Consider the following 25,614-nt stretch of genomic DNA (forward strand, 5'->3'; position numbering starts at 1 on the left):
TCCCCCCGCTTCGGGTCTCCACCGGCCTGGAGAGGGGGCTAAGCTGGGAGGCCGCCAGCTCCTGCTCTTCCCTCTTCAGAGGCGCACAGACCGTTTGCGACCTGTAGTTCTCTGAGGAGCCGCTCCTCTGCCACCAGTTGTTCCAATAAAATGCATTTTAAATCCTCAAAAATGGTCCCCGTGGGGCGATGCCGAAAGCAAAGCTCCCACGCATGCAACTTTGCTGACTCAAGCAAACGAGGGGAAAAAAAAACCAAACCCAAACCTAACACCTTCCGCCCCGCCCCCCCCCCCCCCCCCCCCCCCCCCCCCAATAAAAGAAGCCCAGACCTGCCCCGACCCCCGCCACCGGGGCCGAGTTTCACGGCGGGACAGCGGGAGCTCCCGTCTCCCCGCGCCGCCGAGGACCTTTGTGCTTCAGTGACAAAGGGGGAGCGGGGGCTGCCGCGGCCTTGACGGCATGGGAGGAGCCCCGGCCCGGGCGAGGGGCGGGCGCCCCGGGGCGTGGGGCGAGGCGAAGCGGGCTCTCGGCGGCCCGGCCCCGGCGGGCACAGAGCGGGGAACGGGGACGAGGAGGCCGCGGCCCCGCGGCAAGGCGCGGGGTCCCTCCTCAGGCGGCCGGACGCGGGAGAGAGCGCAGCCCGCGCACCGCGGCCCGACCTATCGGCGGCGCCGTCCTTGGCAGCCAATCCCCGCGCCGCGCCTTAGGGCCCGCTGCCATGGTTACCGCGCGACGCGCTGCCCGGGCCGAGTGTCGCCGCCATGCCGGGCCCCGGCGGCGGCCGGCGGCCTCCTCCGTGAGTGGCCGGCGGGGCGGGGCAGGGCGGGGGTCCCCGGCAGCGCTGTCCCCGCGGGCAGCCGGCGCAAGGGCTGTCCCGGCTCGGGGCCTGCTGCGCGGGTTCCCCTCAGGCGGCTCCAGCCACGGCGGGCGGGGGCAGGCCGGCAGGGAGGAAGAGAGAGGCGGGCGGGCGGCGGCAGCGTGACAGCCTGCCGGTGTAACCGGCCCCGCTCGCAGCCACAGACTGCATCTCTCACCCCTTTATTGCCACATCAGTTCGCGTTTGTAAGCTTAGGCCCGGAAAACCAAATCCATTGGTATCTGTCTTTTAGGCTCTGATTTTATAGCAGGCATTGCCCCCACCCCTGTCTGCCTCGCTCCTCCTATCACCGCTTAAGAGAGCCTCCTCAGAAGCTGGACGGAGATTTTCTGAAGGAATTCCGTTATTTCACGATTATCACCGTGGATGGTTACATCTTTTAAACTACTCATGAACGTTAAGGGAGAAGTAATTTGGCGATCGTACTCTGTTGTTTGTATTGTGTTGATTGAAACTGAACTTCTACGGCTGATTTCAGGGTAAGGCAAGGATCAGCAGCAAGTTGTGGCAGCCAAAGACGGGCGAGCATCGTAAGTGGCATCTATGCAAATAGAGCAGCAAGTTGCAGAAGCCAATCCACGACTTCTGATGGCAAAGCTGTGGACAGGGGGTCTCTCGTGGGTAACAAGTATGCCATACGGGTGAGAAGCCATTTACACTCTTACTAAAAAGTTTTAAATGTGAGTTATTGTGGATGTTAAGAAGTTGTCAGAAAGGAAATGCAAGAGGGAGGAGGAAAGAAAAGGTATGTCTGAAGTTAAAGAGCTGTGGAAAAAGATCATCCAAGAGTTTAATCCATTCTGAAATAATGATGATTAGTGTCGAAAAACAATCTGCGAGAAAAAAAATCTGACAACTACTTGCTTATGAATCTACATGAGATATGTAGACTGTAGGACCTGAATGTCTTTACCTAAACAATAGAAGATTCCCATAACATAATCTGAGAATTGTTTAAGGACCTTATTAAATACATTCTTACAATAAAATATTTTGAGCAGTATAATAAAAAAGATGCATAACTGTTTTGTTACTTTCTCTCTACTGTTAATTTGGCATGAGTAGTTACAATCAATTAGCCACTCTTGGTATCATTATAGAATAAATGAGCCAGAAAAGATAACAGGGTTGACCAAGAAGAAGTGGCTCTGATAGTGAGATGAACGTAGGTTTTCCAGATATTTTGCAGCCATTTCTATAAAGAGAGTTCCAAAGAAGTCCCAGGCAAAGGTGACAGCCTTCTCAAGGCTGAAACCTAAAGGTAAAGTAGGGATGCAACCCCCCTCACCCCCCTGTCCTGGTGTATATTAGGCATCAGTTGCAGAGAGACATTACCTATCTGCTCTGTCAGGTTCCAGTCTGGATCAGGGTCTTCTTTTTGTTCCAGATAACATAAAATGTTGCAAGTGTCATCACTGTCACTTATTTTGGGAACACAGTGAAACTATTATCATTACTGAAATATTTCTTCAGGTTTTTGATGATGAAGGAAAGGATGTGACACCCCATCCACTCTTCCATTCAGATCCAAGTACTGTTCTACCCAAGCAAGGCAAGGTCTTAGTACCAAGTGCTTACTTTGGGGCCACAGGATCTGTTTTTCTCTCTTCTTTTTCCATGCATCAGACATCAGGAGTGAATGCTAGTTTAGGTTCGTTCTCAAGGTAAGTCAATATACTGTCTCTTAAATCCTGTCTCCCAAGGTTCCTACCCTGCAGTGGCCACACATCTGCTCTTCAGAGAGGCTGGGGGCTGGAATAATCGTGCAGGGCTAATAGTCCTGGTGTCAAAAATACAGAAACTTGCCAGTCATAGTTATCATTTAAAATTAGAGGAATAGTAACAAAAAGAATAAATGGAATTTGTCAGTACTTGTGACTGACTATGTCAGAACTACTGCTGAAATGCTAATATATACAGGTGAAAGCAGACTGCAGCACACACTGCTGTGCTATTTCTAATTTTATTCAAATTCTTCTTCCTAAACCCCATTTTTTTATGTAACATAACAGAATGGACCATTTTTAGAGATGGTGATGAGTACCTGACAGTTAAAAAATATGGGCATCCAAACTGCAGGTTTTGTAGTGGTTAGGCCTGCATACAAAGTTATGATAGACCCTATACACAGATCTGTGGCAAAACACTGTCTTAAAGGTAGAGGAGGTTGTGTTCGTCTTGTCTGAACAAGGCCGTACAGCTGAAAAAGGGCATTTGCAGCTCGTTAATATACTACCTTGAGCTACTTCAGATGCTGTCTGTCTTTCCCAAGCTTGTTTTTTCAAAAACTGGAATATATAAATATCTACTTAGCTGTGAGCATGGAAAAATACTTTGGAAACAAAAGGCCTGGTTTCACTGAAGAGTTACAAATTTAAAGTATTTTGTCTGTTTTAATGATACTTATTAAGTACAGACAATCTTTTTTACAAACTTGACTCAGTTCAAATATCAAAATATTGATAACAAAAAATCCTCTCTTTTAAGCTAGTTTAAGCAAGTTACCTCTGTGTGATTATGTGTCCATTTCAAAAAATGTTCTTATACAAAAACTTTTGAGTTAAAACTGCTAAATTATGTATTTTACTACTTACTAGCTTTAATTTACAAACCTTCAGTACAGAGGGAATAAACAAAGTCAATGGACTTAAGACATTTTATCTTCAGTCTGACAAATTCAATTAAGTCATACAAAAGAAGGTAAATATCTATTTGTGTTTAAAATGAAAAATAATGAACGACATCACTTTATCCAATGGTGTGTACACATTCAAACTGTATGGAAGGAGATGCTATTTATTTAGTCAACGGGACTAAAAGGCTAGTAAACTCAGCACTGGAAAAAAAATACAAGTTAAAGAACAGCGTTATTTACTGTTTTCTCTGGCAAAGTTAATGCCATTGTGATTTCTGAGAAGAGATTGCTCTTTGAGAACTACCTTTTTGTCATGTTTCCTAGGCTAGCTGTTATAAAGGATAATCCCAGAGGTAGGGATATTAACAAAAAAATATTTACAAAAAATGACTTAAAAATACAAAGTATCTCCTAAAAATTAAACGCATCCTTTTTGGAGACAAGAGCTCTTCATTTAAAAGACAAAATGAAATTATTTAACTTTAGTTTTAAATACAAATATTAAAAAACTGTCTTTTTCAAATGCCTTTGGTATATTTGTAATTGCTCACACTTAGCTTTTGAGGAGGAGAAAATCTGCTGACAAACCTCCCAACTATACATAAGTTTTGAGTTTTACTTCTCGTTATCACAACCATCCCTTCCATGAACATTACCAATTTCTTTTGTAACAAGCTAATCCCTTAACGTGAGTTTCTTGTGCATTTCAGAGACATTTCAGCACATGCAAAATACCAAAGGATCTAAAGTCTGGTTGAGAACAGTGCTATCTGTGGGTATGCGTTATCACACAGTAGGTAGCCAACACTTCATGTTATTATGTGGTAACAATGAATCTGAGAGCTCAATAGCTTCTTTTCCATCAGCTCTCTAATGCCTCAGGCTATGCTGTCAGAAGAATTCTTCCTTTTTAAGTCTTTTTCAAGCCATTTCATTATTTTCTTTCCTAAGCCTTCTATGACTTCTTTTACAATGCGAGCATCGCTGTATGTGCTCTTACAGTCTTCCATGGTTTATCCTGATAACAACGCTGCTATTTTTGTAGCGCATTGCTAACTGACATCTGGACTCTCACATAATATTTCTGTTTATTTCTTTGTTACTGAAGGACATATGGAAGCAGCAGTACATCTATATCAAACGCATCAACAACTGAGTCCATACTAGATGAAATACTAGAACCTGGCTCTCAACAAGACACAACCGTTAGCTTATCTGGTAAAGAACATACACTGTATAATTATAGATTTAAACTGTTCTTTGGAGCGCTGTGGTTTGTGAGACACTGCAGTCAGTGGATGTGAGATGCCCAGCACTTCAAAGGAACTCAGTACCTTACAAGTTTTGGCTCCTGATCATTACAATACTTTTAGAATTAATTTGTCTTCTTTTAAATTTAGAGCAGGAAGGGTCTCGCTTGTTAACCTCATCTAATTTTTCAGTTGTGCAGGTGAGGCAAGAGGAGGTAAATGAAGAACTGACAAAAGCAGACTTAGATAGAAGAGTGGATATTTACCTAACAGAGACGGACACTATCTGGATATTGGATATGCCATCTGTTGTGGTGTCTGTAGAATCAGAAGATGCTGGAAGAGTTCTGTATGTATATTGGTAGTTGTGTACATACATCTAGTATGCTCCGCACACCCAATTTCTGCTGATCACAGAGTCCTGAACAGGCTGCTCACACGCAGGTGCAGTGTTCTGACTACTACAATGTGTCATTTCACCTTTGTTTAAAGCCATATTGGGCTTGAGTCTCTCTTTTGACAAGACAGCCTAAGTTCCTTGCAATTCCATCCTCTTTATCAAATTCATACCCTCTGTCACTGATAAATTAAGTCAGATTAGCAAAAGCAGGGGATGGTGACCAGAGAACACACACGGATGGGGGAAAGAGAAGATGGAGAAGTGTGGTATACATGAATTACACAACTTAATTTTAATGAAAACAGTAAGAAACTGCAAACCTCTGCACTGATTCTTGTGTGTAGCTTTACAGCTAATCATTTATTAATAACAAAGATATAAACAATCTAGGCAGGCCTTGGCTTCCTCTGAAGCTCTTCACAGAGCTCCTAGCTAGAAAAAACCTCACCCCACCGCAAGTGACCTTGCCTGTTAAAATATTGTGTCTCTCCTTAGTTGCATCTAGTGTGTTTCCACTTCAGAGTCTCCTCCCTGGACTACCATGAACTTTGGTAGGGAGTTAACCCAGAACACATAGTTTTTTAGCTTACTCCCATACTCCCAGGAGCTGACTGGGACAGAGTGCAGCGAAATTCTCCTCTGACAGATGTCAGACTAATAGACTTGCCACACAGCTTTTGTAGACATAAGCCCCAAAGCCTGAGGTGCAGCATACTGCAGTGGGCAAGTCAAACAACTTAGATAAGTGAGTTTCTTCTGCTAGTATACACACAAAATTCATGGTAGGACTCCACCCCCCACTGTCTGGGAATCACACTGGTGTGATTTTTGGGAAGAAGGAAGAGGAAGAGCATCCTATGAATCAGACTTAGCTGGTGTACGCAGCACATATTGCCAACTGTATATAGCAACAGACAGTGACTCCTCCTGAGCACGGCAACCTGTTGGTGGACTAAGGCGGGGTATAATCTATGTCTGCTGACTAATCTGACTATTGAAACCAAAATAATAGAAAAACTTTCACAATTCCCACTGACCATTCCTGTAGAACCTGAGGGCTGAACGAAATAGAAATGTACTAGTTTCATTTTTGGTCTCTTAGATGCACTGCCTTTCACTCCCATGTGATGAGAGCTACATATTTCTGAACTCTGAATTCCACCGAAGTGCAAATGTAGTTGGAGTAGGTATTTTTGCTGATGGCTACTTCTACAGGCCATTTCTGTTTTAGAACAGCATCACAAGGTCAGAAATAGCTACTGAAGATGATATATAGAGTGAAATAAAATCTAGCAATCAAAAAAAAACCCGAGCAGTAAATTCATGACATGGGGTATCCTCTCCTGTTCAACGTGTGGTTAAATACACTAAGAATTCAAATGCAAATGTTTTTCAGAAAGTCAGGGTACTTTTTTTTTTTTTCTGAGGGCGCGGAATAGGATTTATGTTGACATTTGCAAAAATAGACCTGGTAATGATCGCTATGTAGAAAAAATGATGCAAACCATTAATGGAGCCACAAAGAACAAAGACGTACAATGTGACAAAATCATCATGGAAGACAAAGGTAAACTTTCTGAGTACCATATAGGAAAGAGTATTTAATAAGAACAGGCTCTCATTTACTACATTGTACCCTTAGCGGTTGGGTTTATTTTTACATTCAGTTTACTTATTAAATATTTATTTGGGAAAATGCTAGCATACAGCTAGATTGTGGGACCTCAGAAGACTCCCCGCACACAGGCAGGATACTGATAAAAGGGGTTTTTTCTTTCTTCCATCTCTAAGCAGGAGAAGATGTTTCCTCAACTTTCACTTCCAGAGCTTTAAGTTCAGACAGGCTAGTGTGATTTGTGGTGGCCTTTTCTGCCCCTCCTAAAACTTGAATGTTGGTACTGGTACACTGGAGCCATTGCAATAAAATAGTCTTTACACTAGCTGAGAGCTGCTGCGTCCTGCCTGCCTCAGCACTTTGCAAGCATAGTGTGCTTCTTAGGAGGCAGAACGTCACCTAATACTCAGCTATGCTCTTGGAATATGAAAGGATACAGTTCCCTTATTTTCCCCATAACTTTTCAGTGATGGTTTTTTCTATTTCTATTATGAGAGTTACAATCTTGGGGAAAGCAGAAAATCTTGACAGTCTCAAAAGATAGATGCAATTTTACAAAACGGTCAACCTTAATGCTCTAAAAAAATTGTAGAGGAACAGCGAGATTTTAGATGTGCGTGCTGAGTTTTGCCTCATTATGGACATTTTTTGTGTAGGAGGACAAAGAAAACTATGGGGAATGCTGTTTCAAACTTTTTTTCTTTGTGTTCATTAGTGTACGTAAAATTAGTGGGGGAAAAAAAGTAGTAAAATAGATATTAAACTTACTTGAAAACATATCTTCCCTTTTTGTGTGTGCCTTGAGCATCAGCAGGGCTCATTCCAACCTATGTCTGAAAATCTGAGCACACAAAGGCAAGGTTACACAACATTGTTTCACTGGGAGATGGCCCTGCTGAAGGGATGCCACACACCCAGAAGACCATGATGTAGCTGCTGCAGCTGTAGCAACAGCTGTTGCTACAGCCTTGTCCGATGCTCAGTTGGTTACAAAGCCCCTCTGACGAACAGTTGGGAGTGCAGTACAAAAAGTAAATCTTTGTTCAGCTGTATGTAGTCCTTTATAATAACGTACTGAAACAAGAGACTTGTATAATACAGTGTAATTAATTTCTAGGGATGATGGTCACTTCCTGGGACTTGTATGATTCATTTAACGTATCGGAAATAGAACCTTCGTCAAAAGCAGAAGGTAGTGGAGCAACAACTGAGAAAAGCAGCAAATTTCATACAACTAAAGAGCACAATCAGACTACATCTGTCTCTTCTGACAGAGGTAACATTTTACCAGGTTTACATTTCTGCTGTGTTTTCATCCTTCTAAACCATGCATATCACTATGTTGTGTGGTGAAAACTACATGAGGAAAATGCTTGGTCTGCCTGTCTGGCACTTGAAAGAGAGTTTGCCAAAGAATCTTGGATAGGTCTGCACCAAGACCTTTTATGTACAATGCCGTCATAAACGATCTTAAATAAAGATATAATCAGTGACAAAGTTTGCTGGTACTAACTTACTTCAGACGGTAGAAGCAAATCACCAACTGTGATGAGATTCCAGTATCTCATCATACTGAGTATTTGATCAATAAAAGAAAACAAAATTAAAGCAAGAAAAAATTAATAGTGTAAATATTTTTTAATGATGCTAGATTCTTCTATGCTTTTTGCAGGTGAAGGAAGCGGAGACTTCTTATGCCCTTGACTTTTATGTGCAAAGTATTATTATGTTAAAACTGTTTTTTTCCCATATTATCTGTTGTCAGGCAGCGCAACGTCTTCTATAGTGATTTCGGAAAGTGCTGTCCTTGCCAGAAACCATGAAGAGGCAGAATGCCATTCAGCAGCTATATTAACATCAGAAAACTTTCAGCAGGATTTATTTTTCATGGAGAGGATTTTAATGGAGAATATTTTTCATCCCAAACTTGCAGCTTATCGGCAGTTTCCTGTCCTTATAGGTTTGTTTCTTCTTGGCTACCCTGTTTTCAGGACAAGGTTTTGCATACTGTTGAAAGCCATGGAATTATGTCCCTCACTGAATGTCTTTACAGACGGCGAGTCATTTAAAAAAGAGAGAAAGGAAAGGAGAGTTTATGAGATGTCAACATGGACTTTACAGCTTAACACACATCCCTACCATACTTGGTGGAGGAATTGAATAAGTGAGTTCTGAGCTGGCTCATCTCCCCTTATCACCACAAACTGAGATTTACTCAAAATATTAGTCAAATTTATTTCCTGACAAATTTATTTCCGCTACTTCTCCAACATTTTTTGTACTGGAATGTCTTTTACAAGTCTTTTTTTAAAATATATTTTATAAGGTGACTGATGATAAACAGAAGTTTTAGCCTGATAGATGGTCAGTGTCTAACATAAAGTATATTCATTGGAGACTGCAGGAGGCATTACCTGGGCCCAAGTGCTAAGTAATATTTTACCTTTTACAGGCATTCCAAGGTAACACAGCGATTAAAAAAAATAAGGTAGATTCACATGGCTTTTATTGTATTGTACCTCTTTGTGCCTGTCATGGTTTTAGCTGGGATAGAGTTGATTTTCTTCACTGCAGCTGGCACAGTGCTGTGCCTTGGACTTAGTATGAAAACAATGTTGATAACACACCGATGTTTTAGTTGTTGCTGGGTAGTGCTTGTACTAGTCAAGGACTTTTCCAGCTTCCCATGCTCTGCCGGGTGCACAAGAAGCTGGGAGGGGAAGGGGCACAGCTGAGAGAGCAGATTCAAACTGGCCAAAGGGATATTCCTTATCAAGTAATGTCATGCCCAGTATGTTAACTGGGAGGGGCTGGCCGGGGGAGGGAGGCAGCAATTGTGGCTTGGGGACTGGCAGCATCTGTCAGCAGGTGGTTAGCGGTTGTATCCTTTGTGGTTTTGGTTTTTTCCTTTTCCCCTTTTCATTATATTATCATTATTGTTATTATTATCATAATCAATATTTTTTATTATTATTATTAAACTGTTCTTTTCTCAACCCACAAGTTGGGGGATTTTTTTGCTTTTGCTCTTCTGATTATCTCCCCCACCCCACAGGGGTGGGGGAGTGAGCGAGCAGCTGCGTAGTGTTTAGCTGCTGACTGGGGCTGACCCACGACAGTGTCATAGAGAGTTTCAGTTTCTCAGGCAATGAACCTGTTATATTCTGTTACTCTTCAGAAACTAGCTACAGCTAGAGCACAATACTGGCCAGCAGGACTTTTGTTCCGATAATATGGCAGTTATTGTGTTCTTATTTTGTTAACAGTGATCTGAGATCAGTTTGTGATTTGCACATTACATAAAATAAAGGGGTGAGTAAACAAAAAAATACTTAGCAAACGCAGTCTAAAAATATGGTCTATACTACATTTTCCCAAGTAACAAGCAACTTATTACAGCATCATGTAACTTAGCTACAGTGTTACAGCATCAGTGCCCAAGTGTGGCTCTTTAAAATTTGGCATCTAACTTGAAAAAAATCCTTGTCTAAAATAATTTTTAAATATGACAAATTACAAACATTCCTGGTGGGGGGGGTGAGCATAAATTCATAACTTGTTGCTGGGTATCTAAATTCACTCATTGAACACTTCAAGCATAGCTGGCACACTACAGCCTGATTCAGCCGTCTTCTGTTTCCATATCAACATTTTAGCCACAGTTTTAGAAGTCAGGATACCTTAATACCTCAAATCTTCACTCTTTTTTTTTTTTTTTTCTGCAAAATATTTTCTGAAAGGGCAAATTTTTCTTCTGATGTGAATAACTGAAGTTAGATAACTGAAATGTTACTCCTCAGACTCTACCATATTTGTGCATTTTAGATCCCAATGTTACATCAGACACCAGTGGAACAGCAGCAGCTGTGAAAGAAGCTAAACAGGAAGTGCATAACAAGGAAAAGGAGGATAAGGAAGAGCAGAAGAAAGCATTAATTGACCCATCAATTCTGTCTGATCTAAATAAAATCCCAGAAGATATTGTACCTCCCAGACTGGAACGGCTGTGGTCATATGTATGTGATTTAACTAACGGTCACAGTGTGAGCTGTATGGCTTGGAGCAAAGTAAACCCAGTGAGTTAACAAATCACTTCTTCTAAGCTGTTTACAAAATGGTATAAGCAATTGTTGGTGTAAACAAATTCCTGATTTTGGTGTACTTTGTTGGGAGGGATCTTAAGAGAGATGGCTTCATCACTACAGTCAGGTAGAATCATAGAATGGTTTAGGTTGGAAGGGACCTTTAGAGGTCATCTAGTCCAACCCCCCTGCAGTGAGCAGGGACATCTTCAACTAGATGAGGTTGCTCAGAGCCCCCATCCAACCTGACCTTGAACGTTTCCAGGGATGGGATATTTACTACCTCTCTGGGCAATCCATTCCAGTGTTTCACCACCCTCATAGTAAAAAGTGTTTTCCTAATATCCAGTCTAAATCTACCCTCCTTTAGTTTAAAACCAGCACCTCTTATCCTGTCATAACAGGCCTTGCTAAAGAGGTTGCCCCCATCTTTCGTATAGTCCCCCTTTAAGTACTGGAAGGCCGCAATAAGGTCTCCCCACAGCCTTCTCTTCTCCAGGCTGAACAACCCCAACTCTCTCAGCCTTTATTCATAGAAGAGGTGCTCCAGCCCTTGATCATTTTTGTGGCCTACTCTGGACCCGCTCCAACAGTTCCATGTCATTGCTGTTCTGAGGGCTGCAGAGCTGGGCGCAGCTCTCCAGGTGGGGTCTCACCAGAGCAGAGCAGAGGGGCAGAATCACCTCCCTCGACCTGCTGGCCACGCTGCTTTTGATGCAGCGCAGGATACAGTTGGCCTTCTGGGCTGCAAGTGCACATTGTTCGCTCGTGTCCAGCCTTTCGTTCACCAGTACCCGCAAGTCCTTCTCTGCAGGGCTGCTCTCAATCTCTTCATCCCCCAGCCTGTATTGATACTGGGGAATGCTGGTACCAACCTACCAACTGGGGTAGGTTATCTTTGCATTCCACTCTCTGTACTTTGTCATTCCATATAACAATATTGCTAATTTATTCTACATGTTGGACATCTGCACTAGGATTTTCCTACAAATGTATCACAATAGCTTTAATTGGTCCAGAATTTAATTTAATTGGTCCAGTTTACAATGGGCGGACACCTGAACAATGTTAAGATAATCGACTTGGTCTGTTATACAATTGGAAGTTGAAATGTAAACCCGTACTACCAAACTTTATCACCATTGATGGAGTTTATTCATGATAGTTTAGATACTGTTTCTAACAGTAGTCTCCCAATAAAATAATCAAACTTTAAGGATAAGATGCATAATAACAGGCACAGATTTCTGAGCAGCTGGCCCAAGTTTATTTAATTTTGTTTCAGTGGAGGTGAGAATGACTCAGACATCTCTACTTTCAGAGTAATGTAAGGCTCAGTTTTTCCAACAGAGCTCTCTTATGGCCACAACAAAAAATAATGAATGGAAGGAAGGTAAAAAGCAGGTGAGGATGAGAAACATAAAACCAGTAATATTGCCCCAAGGGGAAAAAAAGAGAGAAAATAAAGACCATTTCATACTGTTAGTACACCAAATCCCCAAATATTGTAAAGTTGGACACATTTGTAGACTTCAGTCTTAGAATTATAGGGGCAAACAAATACCTACTTTTAAAGTGTTTGTTTCACAAACTACTTGTTGTGTATAGGAAAAAAATTAATCGAGTTGAAGACTGAAGTCTTGTTGCTGTTCTTTCTTCTACTTATGGAATGAACAGAATTCATTGGACCCCACTGTGGAGAGCTAAAAGCTAGGAGTTTGAAGTGGCCACTGAAGCTCCTTGTACAGCTAACGTTGAGAGAGAAACGCAGAAGTATTGTTATGTATTCCATAAATACTGCAAATTAAAATACGGTTATAGAATATATTCCTCTCTGGAAAGGGACATATTTTTATGGTAGCCAGGGAGGGGGGACTGCAAATACAACAGATAGTGGCTATGAATGCACTTTTAGTTGAACCAGTTTCCAGTATTCTAGAGATTCTGAAATTGTGTTCTTTTGTGTTATTCTACTTGCATATGACCTAAGCATTATTTTTCCAGACCTTGCACTGAGAGTCACTGTTAGCAGAAAGTTGCCTTTTAAAAATATACACCTGAACTTCAAGTTAAACTGAGATATATCTATTAACTTGTGCTTTTAGGATCTTTTAGCTGTTGGTTACAGAGCATTTGATTTTAAAGAACAGAAGAAAGGCTTGGCTTGCTGTTGGTCATTGAAGAACCCTATGGTAATGAGCAGCCAGTTTGTTTTCTTTCTTTTTCTTCAATGCATTTTTCTGCTATACTATTTCTGCTGTATTTATTTCCCTCTTCCTCTTTCAAAAAGCAAGACCTAGCCAGTAAGGTTGAATTTGCTAGCCCAGACCACACATATCTGAAAAATCGATTCTGACTGCAGTACCTAGGAATGTGCTTCAATCTTGACTCAAAGAAAGTGTCTGTAGGAAGCAGTTTAGGTTCTGTGCCTGTCCGTCCTCTCAATTGACACTTCCAACAGAGGTGCTGACTGTACTGTTGGTTTGGTAACATGGACATCTGTTCACAGGAACTAAATTCATTGCACACAGGCCACCAAACAACTAACAGATGATTACAACTCTCAGGAAGTACCAGTCTATGCTAGGCAACTTAGCAATGCAGATCTCTCTATCCCATTTCCAATCCCTAGGGTGATCTACCCAAGACTGTAAATCTGTTTCATTATTACCATGGGTAGACCCAGGTGTGTAGAAATTATTTTTTAGAATGGAAGAGTCTTGAGCACAGCAAATGTGAAAATAAATATACTTACCTTTTTTTTTCAAAATCTATAGACCATTTGGTCAATACTTCCAAACTCCCACTACAGAGAACATCTGTATTTTAAAGTTAAGGATTATCCTTTCCAATCCCTTTTCTGTTGTACCATGAAATTCTGTTAGGCTGAAGGAGGAAAAACTATATATATTTAAATATAATTATCTAATCTAATTTCTCATAAAACTGTCAAAAAGACAGTGGATTTCATAGATGTAATATTTACACCTTTACATATCCATCTGAAAAGTGATCCTTTTCTAACAGGCCATTTTTTTAAAAAAAATTTGGAAATGTCAGTTACAAAGCGACACAGCAAAAATCACCTGATTGCCGTCAAATTACACAACTTTAGTTTTATTTGTTCTACAAACTTCACTTGCCCAAAATTGTGTATTAGACTAATTTAAATCATGCAGATTCAAGTCGTTGATGCATATTTATCACATCAACAAAATCAAATACTCTTGTGATTTCCTGACGCCACCGTAGTCCTCAAGTGCCTAACATTAAGAACTAAGCTCTGGCATACACACAGAAATACAGTTCTTTGCAAACTAACACTCTACTGGTTCCCTTTTCAAGAGCTCAGTGCAGTGACTTTAGGGATTTAATCTTAGAGCTGAATCAGTTCTTTGGTTACATAGAGGAAATAACATGAAAATAGCAGTTTACAGATTGCCTGAGGTACACTAGATTGCATTTTATCTTCAGCTAAGTTTCTGTAATTGGAAAGGTACTTACCTTCACATTACAAGATAGAAAACAACTGGAGAAATTTTCCAAAATTCCAAGTTTGTTTTAAAAAGAAAAAAAAAACAGATCAAACAAAAACCCCACACTGTACTCATATAGCTGAATCTTAGACAACTTGATGTTTAGGTATTTGATTTGGAGTAGGCCCATCTAACTTATTTGACAATGTAATATTTCTGCATAGTCTTTATTTTTTCCTAATTTTATCAGTGGCAGCAAGAAATAAACTGAACCATTTAGAACATAGTACCTAATTTCTCTCTAGAAGTAGTCACTATGGTCATCAGCACTTGAATTTTCCAGCAGAGCCTGGCAATTTAGTATCCACTGTTGAGAAGACCAAGGTAAATTAAGACACTAACTTAAAGCATTCTTGTATTTTTCTACTGGTCAGTGGCCAGAGCGTATTTTCCGGTGTGAGCACGGTGTTACTGCTTTGGATTTTTCTATGGCAAGCCCGAATCTTTTAGCAGTTGGAATGTACAATGGTTCTGTTGCAATCTATAACGTACAGAGTTGTAACAACGCCACACTTTTGGACAGCAGGTAAGGCTGTGACTTCCCGTCTCCTCCACCTTGGTCATGTCTTAGCAAATAACAAATAGAAGAATATCCACAACTGAGAAGCTGAGGGAAGAGCAACAGTCCTGATAAGTAAGGCTTGTGAATGCTCAGGGATGTTGCACAATTCTTTCTTTTCCAACTTTTGTCAGTATCTTCCAGTTTTGACTGGAAATGCCTACATAAACAATATTTTCAAATACTAGAAGTTTCTGGAGCAAAACTGCAGACACAAAAATTTATGATAGCGCATAAATGCCTGGAAGGGCCAGAGTGGGCTAACCAGACTTTTCCCATCCACCTATTCACACCGACAGAGCCAAATCCTCAGACACTGCCTTTCTCCCTCTGCACTACCATCATTTTCTGTTCTTATTTCTGTCAATAAATGCTTACATTACTTTAATGCCACTGGTCCTTATTTGGGGTATGAAACTCTCTGCGTTGTTGCTGTGCTCACAAAGTGAGTTCCCCACGTTGGAAAGGTGGGACAAATGAGTACTACGCTCTGAATTTTTATGAAAATGCAGGAAGTTACCACCATGTATCTTTTTGTACCCCATGTACTAACTAACTAGACAATCCCACCCCAGATAATAAATCCTAATGGGAGACCAGTGGTAGCTTTTGGTGTTTTCTCACTGATTCCACTTACCAAAAATGGAAAGAACATGAGAATAGGAATGGGATAAGCAGGAATTAAGAAGAAAATGAGATAGTGGGGGTGATCGGGGACCTGTTTGCCTTAAGGGCGACTCCCCAGGCCTAGGGCGCTCTCCTACAAGTTGCAGATTCATTTCATGATTCAGGTATCAATGAAAGGTGTGTCAGCACATAAACAGTGCCACGAAACTAAATATCAAACATGTTTGATTAAAAAAAAAAATTCCTGGAGAAAACAGCCAATGTTCAGGTTTCTTTTTTTTTTTAAGAAAAGCTGAACAACATTTCTGTCATAAGACAAGATGTTCATTACAAAGTGGAAGGTTAATTATTTTTCAAATATATTGTCTTGTCTTTGTTTATATATGAGTTATCATGTGCATCTTTTGTCCCAGTGAATCCTCAAACAAACATACAGGTCCTGTATGGCAACTGAGGTGGGTGGAACAGGACAGAGGTGCAACAGGAGATGGCAAAAAAGAGAGATTAATCTGTATCTCAGCAGATGGCCGAATAACTGAGTGGCTTATACAGAAAAGACTAGATTGCACTGGTAAGCATTTTCCCCTGCAGCTTTTCTGCAGGGGGATAATACCTGAAATTGCAGCTGCTTCATTTTATTTCAGGTGACATTCTTTATGACAGTTATCATGCACAAAACATTTAAGAGCTGCTGATCATTCCAAAGAAGCACGAGTTATTCATAGCACTGTCACATACCTGTTTGACAAAAACTCGTTATTTGCACAGATCTGATGAAAATACAGCGAACAGAAAGCAAGAAGAAAAAACTACCAGGTGAGAAAGAAAGGAAAAATGAAGCTCTGATATCTCGACAGGCAGCTGGAATGTGCTTTGACTTCCATCCAAAGGTAGGCTCAAACAGTCCATCCTGGCTAAAGTATTATCCAGGAAAACTGTGCAGCAGGGGTGAGATCCTCAGCTGGAGCTACTTTAACATGCGCTAGCCTGGGACTTGGCACTGGTATTTAAAGCATATTTAGTTCTGAAACAAATGACTTCTTAGCTAATAACAGTTTTACCCAAAATAGATGATACGGTAAAGCAAGCAAGTGATCCCTGTATGTGAACAACAGTATAATTTCAGCCATGGTACTCACATTTGCTTTGGGCCAGATCCTAGGGTAGCTTTCCTCTGTGTGCTGGTAAAATCAGTGAGAATTTGACTATTCAACATCTCCCGAGTCTAGGACTTAGACGACTCCGCTTATCCTCTTTATGCAGCTGAATATTTTGTTGTCAGAGCATGTGAAGAATTCGTGCATTTACGTATGTGGAGCGCGGAATGTCTGAGATTTTCAGGAGTCAAAAATCACAGCATATGTTCTGCATAGATGGAGAACACACATAGCAAATCTGACACATTCTGGCACCGCTATATCTCCTGCACATACACCTCTGCAGCACACATGCAAGCAGACCAACACACAACATCCTGGCAACTCCACCATAGTTCTTCAGAGGACTGTCTCTGCCAAACTCATCCAGTCTATTATAGATTTTTGGATGAGTGATAAATAGATTAATCCAACTTAGGCTACATTTACCTTTCTTTCAGGATACTGATTTTTATCTTGCTGGAACAGAAGAGGGTCATATCCACAAGTGTTCTTGTTTGTGCAATGAGCAGTTTCTAGAGACATACAGAGGCCATAAGGTGAGTGATACATAGAAAGAGTAATGACAGCAGAGGCTGTTCAGTTAAGTTCACAAATGTAATAGTTTGCTTATATTTACTAAACAAAATATCGGCAACATAAGAAACCTAAACTTTTCTTATATTAGGAATGAATTCCCATAGCATAAAGCATCACAGTCTTGCAGGATTACTTTCTACGCCACAGGGATTTTTTTTTTTACGAAGTAATATATTAAAACTTGTACCATAAACTGTTTTAAAGCTTTATCTCTGCCTTTATTTTAAGAAAATCACTAATATGATTGCCCTGCAAACCACAGTTAAATAGTCTTACCTCTGAGCGAAAGATGGCAGAACTTCAACAGCACCTCTTTTTTTCTAAAGTCTTTGCTTCATCCAAGAAGCTGGTCTTTCAGCATCAGCTTCTCTTAACAACTGGTGGATGGACAGAATCAGCTGAATGCTTTTTATTCCTAAGATCTCTTCTGTCTTATCACTTCTGCTGCATCCTAATTTTCTAGGGGTACACATAACACAATGCTAGTTTTGCTATGAAGGTCAGAGGAGAGTCAGGGCTTTCCATGAAAGGTCACTATTAAAAATCATCCTGTGAGGCTGTAGCTCTAGAATAACACAAAGTTCTTTTTTTGTTTTTTTCCCAAACACCAAGGGTCCTGTGTACAAAGTTGCTTGGAATCCATTCAGCACTGACATGTTCCTAAGCTGCTCGGCAGACTGGAGCATCATTTTATGGCACCAGGATTCACAGATGCCTATTTTAACTTTCAGTTCCACCACTGCTTTTGTTCATGACATCATGTGGTCTCCAAAATCAGCCTTTATATTTGCAGCAGCAAATGAAAGCAGAGTAGAAATTTGGGATCTTAGTGTCAGCACGTAAGTAATTACTTTTCTCAAAGAAGATTCTGAAACTTGATGGCACAAAGAATACACATTATTGCCTAATCAATATTGTTATTAGATCATGACAGCTCCATGCCATTTGCTTTCTTAGTTATTGAAAGTAATGCATTTTTAAATTATTATTTTGTAAAAGCAGATGGTATTTACCAGAGAATTGTGATTATAGGGAGGTGAATGCCTTATGGAACTGATAAAGGGTAAAACTGCTCTTTTTTTTCCCCTGCAGAAATCATAGATTCTACCACTTGTGTAGTTAAAAGGTAAAAATAACAAAACCGAGCTACTTTGGACCTTTTATAAAGATAAGATGGTCAGAATTTCAGATACCTCTTATGTTTTCCCGTTACTGTAAAGTAGGTGCACATCTCATGTGCAGCTTACTTTGTGCCCTTGTACCGCTGGGCTGTACTATTTAGTATTTATGACAGCATGAAGCCAGCAGTGGAGTAGGAGGCCCACCAAATCTTGTGGTAGCAAGCATCAAATTATTCATATAATAAAAATATTAACCCTCCCTCAGCCCCTACCCCCCTATATTAAGGAATAGGACAGATTTTAGGCAACCATGGTATCTTAGTTAATAACAGCTGGGATTTTTGTTCTGGTAGAGACCAAACAAAACACTGCCTCACTTCTTAGTTTTTGAGTTAATCTAGAACTTAAAAAATAAAATATGCACATTTATCAGGCCTGCATTACTGCTAGACTTTACATGTTAGTGTACTCAGGCAAATGCAATGCTACCTATTAATTCTTGCCTCTGTTGGGTTGCAGCTTGTACCCCGTGATCTCTTACTTTGCCAACCCAAGAGTGAAATTCACATCTGTACTCTTTGCTAAGACCACCGACTGCCTTCTCGTAGGGGACAGTAAAGGAGAAGTCAGTGTGTTAGAGCTGCAGAACCTGGCTGCTCCCAACAGTAATAAGGTATGATTCACTAGGAAAAGGTGGTGGTCCTCCGAGGCCTGCAGGCTTGTCTGGTACTTCATTCCTCAGGGTGGAGTTTCTGTTAAAGATCTGGCTAATAAATATTGAAATAGGTGGAATTACATTAAAACCTGAGGTGGTTCCTGCTCTTTTGCATGCCATACCACTAACAACTTCAGGAACAGTTAAGTCAATGACGAACTTTAGGTTTCACTTGATTGCAGATCCAGAGGTTCACCACAGCTGGATTTGAGAGGGACACTCGCAGCAAGGGCAGGAAGGTGGAGCTTCCTCTAAATGCAGTTGTCTGCAGGTGACTGTGTTTGGCAGAATGCCCTTACCTGCTGACAGTGCAGGAACAACGTGCCCTCTCCTGGCCACCACCAAGATAGTCTCACTTTGCTGGTGATGGCAAACGCAGTAGCCTTTTGGCTCCGTATTGTCTTCACTCTTTTAGAAGCCACTATTATCCTAGTGAGGGCTTTTCTGTCCTGGATGACGAGAGAATTTGACTTGCCTTACAACTAGGTTCCTTTCCAATTGCACCATTGCATAGATTCTGTTTCAACAGCATCATAAAAGTTGACTGATGTCAACTGTGAATCCCTTCTGTCCACTTTTGCGTGAATCAGTGCTAATTTATACCAAAGCCCCACTGGGCCCTCCTTGCCTGATCTGTGATACAAAATCCTGATGCCACCCTGGGTACTCCAGCACCAGGTGGATCCTCCCTCCAGGATCTATCTGCAGGCGGCCTGCAGCCCCGAACTGCCCTGCTCCCTTTGGCCTTTCAGCAAGTAGCTTTGGCTTACTGGGCTTGGGTTCCCACTTTGTAAAGTGGGACTGGTACTTCTTAAAATCCCTTCTGAGTTACATGGTGCAAAACACTGAACTTAAGTTGGACAGAATGAAAATGCTGATGTTAATCTAACCTTCATTCTTAGGGTATTAAGCATTAATAATTCACAATTGTCAGCATTACATTTAGGAATTCTGGTAATTACCAGCCTCATTTGCCAAGTGCTGTAGACCACAGAGCAAAAAGATATTTCCTTTAAAAACTAAAAGTGAGGCCATTGTTGTTAAACTTCAAAAATAAAATTAGTGGGTTTTTTTCCTACGAATCACCATGAAGCAGCCCAAGTCCTCTAAGCAGAGTAGTTCTTCAGTTAGTAAGAGTATAGGGATAATTTCCTGGCTATGTCACCAGAACTGGACTAAAAATATCAGTGCTTAATTTCACAAACTTTGGGCACGTGGCATAACTGGTAACTGAGTCACAGAGCCTCACTAGCTAGAGGGAGCCCCGCTTTTCAGCATCCTCCTTTTCTTTCACTCCTTCTTCTGATAACAGCAATTTCTTAGAAGAGTTAGCATGACAGGGTCCATACTACAGCTAACACTAAAGGGAGACAATTACTTTAGGGGCAATCACACTGAAGTACAGCTACCATACATGTATCATCTTGAAAATTAATTTCCTTTATAAACAAAAGAGATGTTTGTACAATGCTAAATACGATGCTACAAATGCAATCCAAACAGGCCTGCCAAAAAGTGCTATTTTCAAGGAGCATTTTTAGAGGTAAGCATAGTATTAACAGAACTACAGAGAAGAATCATCTGACATAATGCAAATTACCTTAGCCTGCTTTCTGGATGCTCACTGCACAAGCAATTCTGTTCTCAGTTTGTAATATGAATTTTGGATCATTGCATGTCTTATACTGCAATTACACTGTCATACAGCTCTCCTTTTCCCTCTTGTTTTACAGGTTGATACCTTACATGACATAATTGGTCCTGCTGTAGCTATTTAACAGTAGCTAAATGATACCACTTCTCAGTCAGTAAACAGCAAGAAAGACATAGGAGTATTAACATAAACAGTTTATTCTTTTTCAATCATTAAAATTTCTCTTTGAAACCATACTGGTTAGAAACTTCTTTCAAATGCTGTACATTTTCCCCTGGAAGTCTCCCTCATTAGACAATCACACAGCTGGCCTTCCCTATAATACAGATAAGGTAATAGAGAAGTCTCCATAATCTTTTCTCCTTGGGTATTTTCTCCTTGGTTTTTTCAGCCAAGCTCTTTTCTCCTTCAGCAAAAATGCCAAAATCACCTCCTGTATAGGCCACTCTATAATACAGCCTAAGTCCTTACCAGATGTAGTCTATATCTTCCCATGCAATCATACAGTAAATGAATGGACTTTTCATCACATCTATCTTGTCTGTCATCCCATAAACCACTGCTGAGGGTGAAAGCTGAGCTTTGAGTGGCACCAGTTGTTCCTGCAAGCTGCAGATCATCCCACACCAGGCAAAAGTAGAGACCAACTTTTTAATTCCCTGACAAATTAGAATAATGTAAAATTGCGGTTTAGATTCACTCTATTCCACACTTACACTTTCCTGAAAGCTCCTCACATGAGGTAACAGTGTGATCCTGGAGCAAGGATTGACTTTTGTAGCTCTGGAAGCCAGGTCTGTGTTTTTTGAGATCTCACCACCTCCCCTAGCCCACCCTCAGCAGCTGGAGAGCCAAAAGCTGTTGGGCATGCTTGCTCAGGCCCATGTTGCTGGTTGGAAGCAGGCGTGTTCGCTGTCTAGGCTGTCTTTTTTGGGGGCAGATCAGAAGAAACAGAAAAAAAGCACCCAGCAAGCCAAGCAGCTGGACGGTGGCGTCCCAGAGGATTTTCAGAGACTGACTGCTCACAGGAAATAATGAGCATCTCTATAGATGAGTAATTAAGAATAAGATCTAGGCTACAGCCCTATTGCATGATCAGTGCAGCAGGGCTAAGCGATACAAGAGCTTGGCAGTAAAGGGCTCTGCCTGCCAACCGGCAGAGGCAATAGCTGCCTGCTCTTGAAAGCATTATGTAGCGAGACATGGATTTTATAGATACAGAATGTTCAGACTCTCTCATTAGCCTGACAATAAACATCCAACATTTAAACACATCACTGAAGTTAAAGATCATTTGTGATGCATTAACATTCACTTCCTTCTGTGTTCTGCACATTTTACAGTGAACATGCAAGCTTACCCTTGACATAAAATTAATCTTTGTGCATTTCAAAGACAGACACCCATTAAGGTGAATCATGTGTTAATCATTATTACAAATCTGAACAAAAGACACCATATATTTTCCACCGGTGGTCATGACTGTTTGCTTACTGATGCTACTGGTAAAAAACGAGCTTTCTCTCGAGGCCGTAACACATCGTAATTCACGCTGCACATCATGTAAACTAATTAACTGTAACATTATGGTGCTGGAAAACACTTGTGGTGCTAGGAAGTGCTAAAGATCTCCAAATCCCTCACGTATTTTTTCTTAAACATGGAATTTCTGACCTCGTAATTGACACATTTTCTCCCTGAGGCATTTTATTGCAAGAATGTTTTATAGAAGCTTACAGCAACTGCAGCCAACAACATCCATGGCAGCATAATCGATCTACTAACCTCTGATCCCAGAGCACAGTAATACTGCTCCACACTGCTTCAGTGAATCCAGTTCTGTCTTTCGGGCATTATCGAAATGAATAGGATGGTCAGGATGCCGATCTGTGCTTTGTTCAGAGCCATCTCCCTCTCTTCTATGACTTTTTGGACAAGGGCCACATCCACAGGCCCCACTGCAGAGACACATGAGCTGTGCAGCTGCACTGGCGCTACTTCACTGCATCCAGGTATCTGAGAGGCAAATACCTATGGACGCAAGCCGTCAAACAACTGCACTGCTCTGTGCAGTTTGTTACGGCGAGTTCGCTGTGCTCAAACGCTCTGTGTGCTGCAGGAACACATCCTATCATGCAGCACACAAGGAACCACAGCAGGGTGTTTGCAGGCTTAGATGCCAACACTTGCCACGAAACCCCCTCAGTGTGTGATTTTCTTGTGAGCAACTGCCTGGCACCAGCAGGTTCCTCTGAAGCATTTGCAGTTGCCAGCTTGACAAGGGGGTGCTTGGCAAGAGAGCAAGTCATAGGGAACTGAGGCACACAACTGCAGACATCACTGGATGTTGTTAACTCCCTTTTAGTTTGGGATCACTAACAGAAAAAGACCCGACATTTCTTAAACTGGGGTAACAGGCATGACTGGGCAACAGGCTCCAGTAGCACAGCTGTGTGAGAAACACCGAGACAAAACCCATTATCTACAAGTCATGTAATAAACACCCTTTCATTTTTGCAGAACATACACATTAATGGTATTGATCTAAGCCTGTACCCTATAAACATGTTATACTACATGTGTTCCTACAGTAAAGCAGTTACGTAGTGTTAAGAAGTCTTTAATACCTGACCAAAATCCCAGCACAAATCCCAAAGCACTTAAAACATTACCAGAAACAAGTGATTAACTTGTTTTTAGCAAACATTAAGTCATTCTCAGAATGAGCCGTTACTCAGTGGAGCGGAAGGGCCATCAGTATAAATGAGAGGATTTCAGCAGAACTCCCCACCTCGGCCTCGCAGATCCCTTCTGCCCTGCCGACAGCCAGCCTTGAAGCACCACATCTGCAGAATGAGAGGCACAGTGTTGGTGCTGGCCTTGCTCACTCTCCTGATTGTGGCACGTGGAGGAAAAGGTGAAGGAAACACCGTGAAGCTCTGCGGGAGAGACTTTGTCAGAGCCATCGTCTTCACCTGCGGCAGCTCTCGGTGGAAAAGGCATTTGACTGATTATCACTACCTGTTTGGTAAGTACTAATTAATGCATTACAGGCTTATCACCCCCTGCAAGGTGTGCCTAAATCCGAGGGGATTTGGAAGAACCAGATCACCTGCAGGCTGTACCTACGGGTAGAGCTGTGCCTTCGGTTTCTGCTCTCCCCTAAACAGGTGCATCTCAGGCATGAACAGCATGGGCTTTGCTGTCAGACAGCAAGTGCAGTGGTGCAACTTTACGGTTTTTTTTGTTTCCTTGCAGCTTGCTTGGCTTAGCTCAGTGTGTTATTTTGCTAAATAAATAACATTTAGATCAGGATTTTCCAAGTCATTCTGAGGAACCATGAGTTAAGCCTGAGGCTATCAATGAAAATGTCTGCCATGACATTTTAAATGTCAGAGACAAGTCTTGCTGCAGTCAATGCAAGTTTCACCATTGTCTTCAGTAGCACATCCCTCCTTCCCCACTAGAAACCAGAAACTTACTCTAAGAATAATTAAAATTATAGTATGTCAAATATATACTCTGAAATTTGAATATCTTCACATGGTGTTATATGTATTATTTATTAGAACATTTTTAGATAAGAGAAAATTCAGCCATTACATGCACTGCTAGAAATCTGTACTTTTAATAGGTTGAAATAACTAGAAAAAGATAAAATAAATGAGGCAGATGACAGGAACAGAGGCTTTCTACACTTTGCATGCAGTAACATCTGCTGTTTTTGAAAATTCTGTTGCAGCAGCAGCTTTGAACAGACATAAAAAGCGGTGCCACCTGCAACACCCTACCTGAGAGTCTGTTAAAGGAGAAATCCCCACTGCTAAACTAAGCGAGATAACTACTATACCTCTATAAACTCCACAGGGCAGTGCCCAGTTGTACTGCAGTATTTAAAATGCACACGAATCACAAGTGTAATTTAAGTGGGAGCATCCAGGAGCTTTGAAATTGTGGGGTATTTGATGCCTTAACATAGCATCTGCATTTCATGAAACCCACGAGCAGTTCCAGGTTAACACACTGCTCAAGTGCCACTGACACATCAAACCATGGTTTTACCCCTCAGAGCAAATGTGTCAGTGTAAGACTGATAAGGCAACTATTCCTACAGAGAACTCTCTTCAATATAAATAAAAAAAATCACTGTTTTTTTAACATGTTAATAACAGAATGTATACCTCGCATATCTATTTTAATACTGCTCCGGTGAGAAGTCAGTGATCTGGTACATCTCGGTTGTTCACATCAATAATACAGAGCGTAATATTTTCAGCTCCCTGGCTGTAGGCTGGTCTGTCTTTCTAGTAAAGATAAATACTTTAAACAACTCACAATTCCATGACTTCTAATTTTAACTTCTAATTTTCATGCAACAGAGAGTGAAAATCTCCTGCCTTTCTCACAAGAGAACAACGGTTATGCCGACTCCTCGATGTACACAGACCAGAGCCTGGAGATTGACAGCAAAGAAATCCGCAACATCAAGCCTGAGACAGAGCAAGACTTAAAACACACCAGAAAAATGTCTACACTAAAAAAGCGTGAAGTGGCCAAGTTGCTTACCACATCCTGCTGCAGCATTGGCTGCAGTGAGAGAGAGATCAGCTCCCTGTGCTAAAATGCAGCAGATACCGACAAGGTTCAATGTTACAACTTCCATGCATTAAAATAATCATGACATAAACCACAATTATTTCAGTTGTATTCTTTAACTGTAGCTTTATTCTTTGGAGTACACTAGGGAGTAAAGGCTGAGTGTTAAGTGTTGTAGTGCAAACCAGCAAACAGCTGCAGTGACAGCTC

At 41.2% G+C, this 25,614-nt stretch overlaps 3 protein-coding genes across 6 annotated transcripts in view; 2 read left to right on the plus strand and 1 right to left on the minus strand.

Annotated features, from left to right (window-relative positions):
• The window catches only part of MIER1 (MIER1 transcriptional regulator), a 42,813-nt gene extending 42,177 nt beyond the window's left edge, over positions 1-636 (minus strand). Inside the window, exon 1 of one of the 2 annotated variants that reach the window (XM_075097330.1) lies at positions 331-636. The gene's annotated coding sequence lies outside the window, so the exon portion shown is untranslated. The remainder of the gene's footprint in view (positions 1-330) is intronic. The other variant, XM_075097331.1, reaches the window with a different exon arrangement.
• On the plus strand, positions 632-21,042 carry DNAI4 (dynein axonemal intermediate chain 4). 3 transcript variants are annotated; one of them, XM_075097325.1, is made up of 17 exons: positions 632-797; positions 1,357-1,519; positions 2,352-2,542; positions 4,622-4,731; positions 4,956-5,112; positions 6,591-6,730; positions 7,896-8,054; positions 8,544-8,738; positions 10,604-10,854; positions 12,966-13,052; positions 14,771-14,922; positions 15,996-16,153; positions 16,351-16,472; positions 17,180-17,278; positions 17,931-18,157; positions 18,959-19,112; positions 20,888-21,042. In XM_075097325.1, exons 1-17 carry the CDS (start codon positions 763-765, stop codon positions 20,930-20,932), a joined length of 2,445 nt encoding a protein of 814 aa, XP_074953426.1. In that variant the 5' UTR covers positions 632-762; the 3' UTR covers positions 20,933-21,042. The 3 variants fall into 3 exon arrangements, with proteins under 3 accessions (XP_074953426.1, XP_074953427.1, XP_074953428.1); XM_075097326.1 differs by lacking the exon at positions 8,544-8,738; XM_075097327.1 differs by lacking the exons at positions 17,931-18,157; positions 20,888-21,042 and having other exon boundaries at positions 18,959-19,106.
• On the plus strand, positions 20,989-25,466 carry INSL5 (insulin like 5). Its single transcript, XM_075097336.1, has 2 exons — positions 20,989-23,836; positions 25,188-25,466. The coding sequence occupies exons 1-2, from the start codon at positions 23,572-23,574 to the stop codon at positions 25,427-25,429; spliced, it is 507 nt and encodes a 168-aa protein (XP_074953437.1). The 5' UTR covers positions 20,989-23,571; the 3' UTR covers positions 25,430-25,466.
• Positions 25,467-25,614: the final 148 nt, after the last annotated feature.

The sequence above is a fragment of the Phalacrocorax aristotelis genome, chromosome 6 (genome assembly GCF_949628215.1).
Source record: "Phalacrocorax aristotelis chromosome 6, bGulAri2.1, whole genome shotgun sequence".
NCBI classification, from domain to species: Eukaryota; Metazoa; Chordata; class Aves; order Suliformes; family Phalacrocoracidae; genus Phalacrocorax; species Phalacrocorax aristotelis.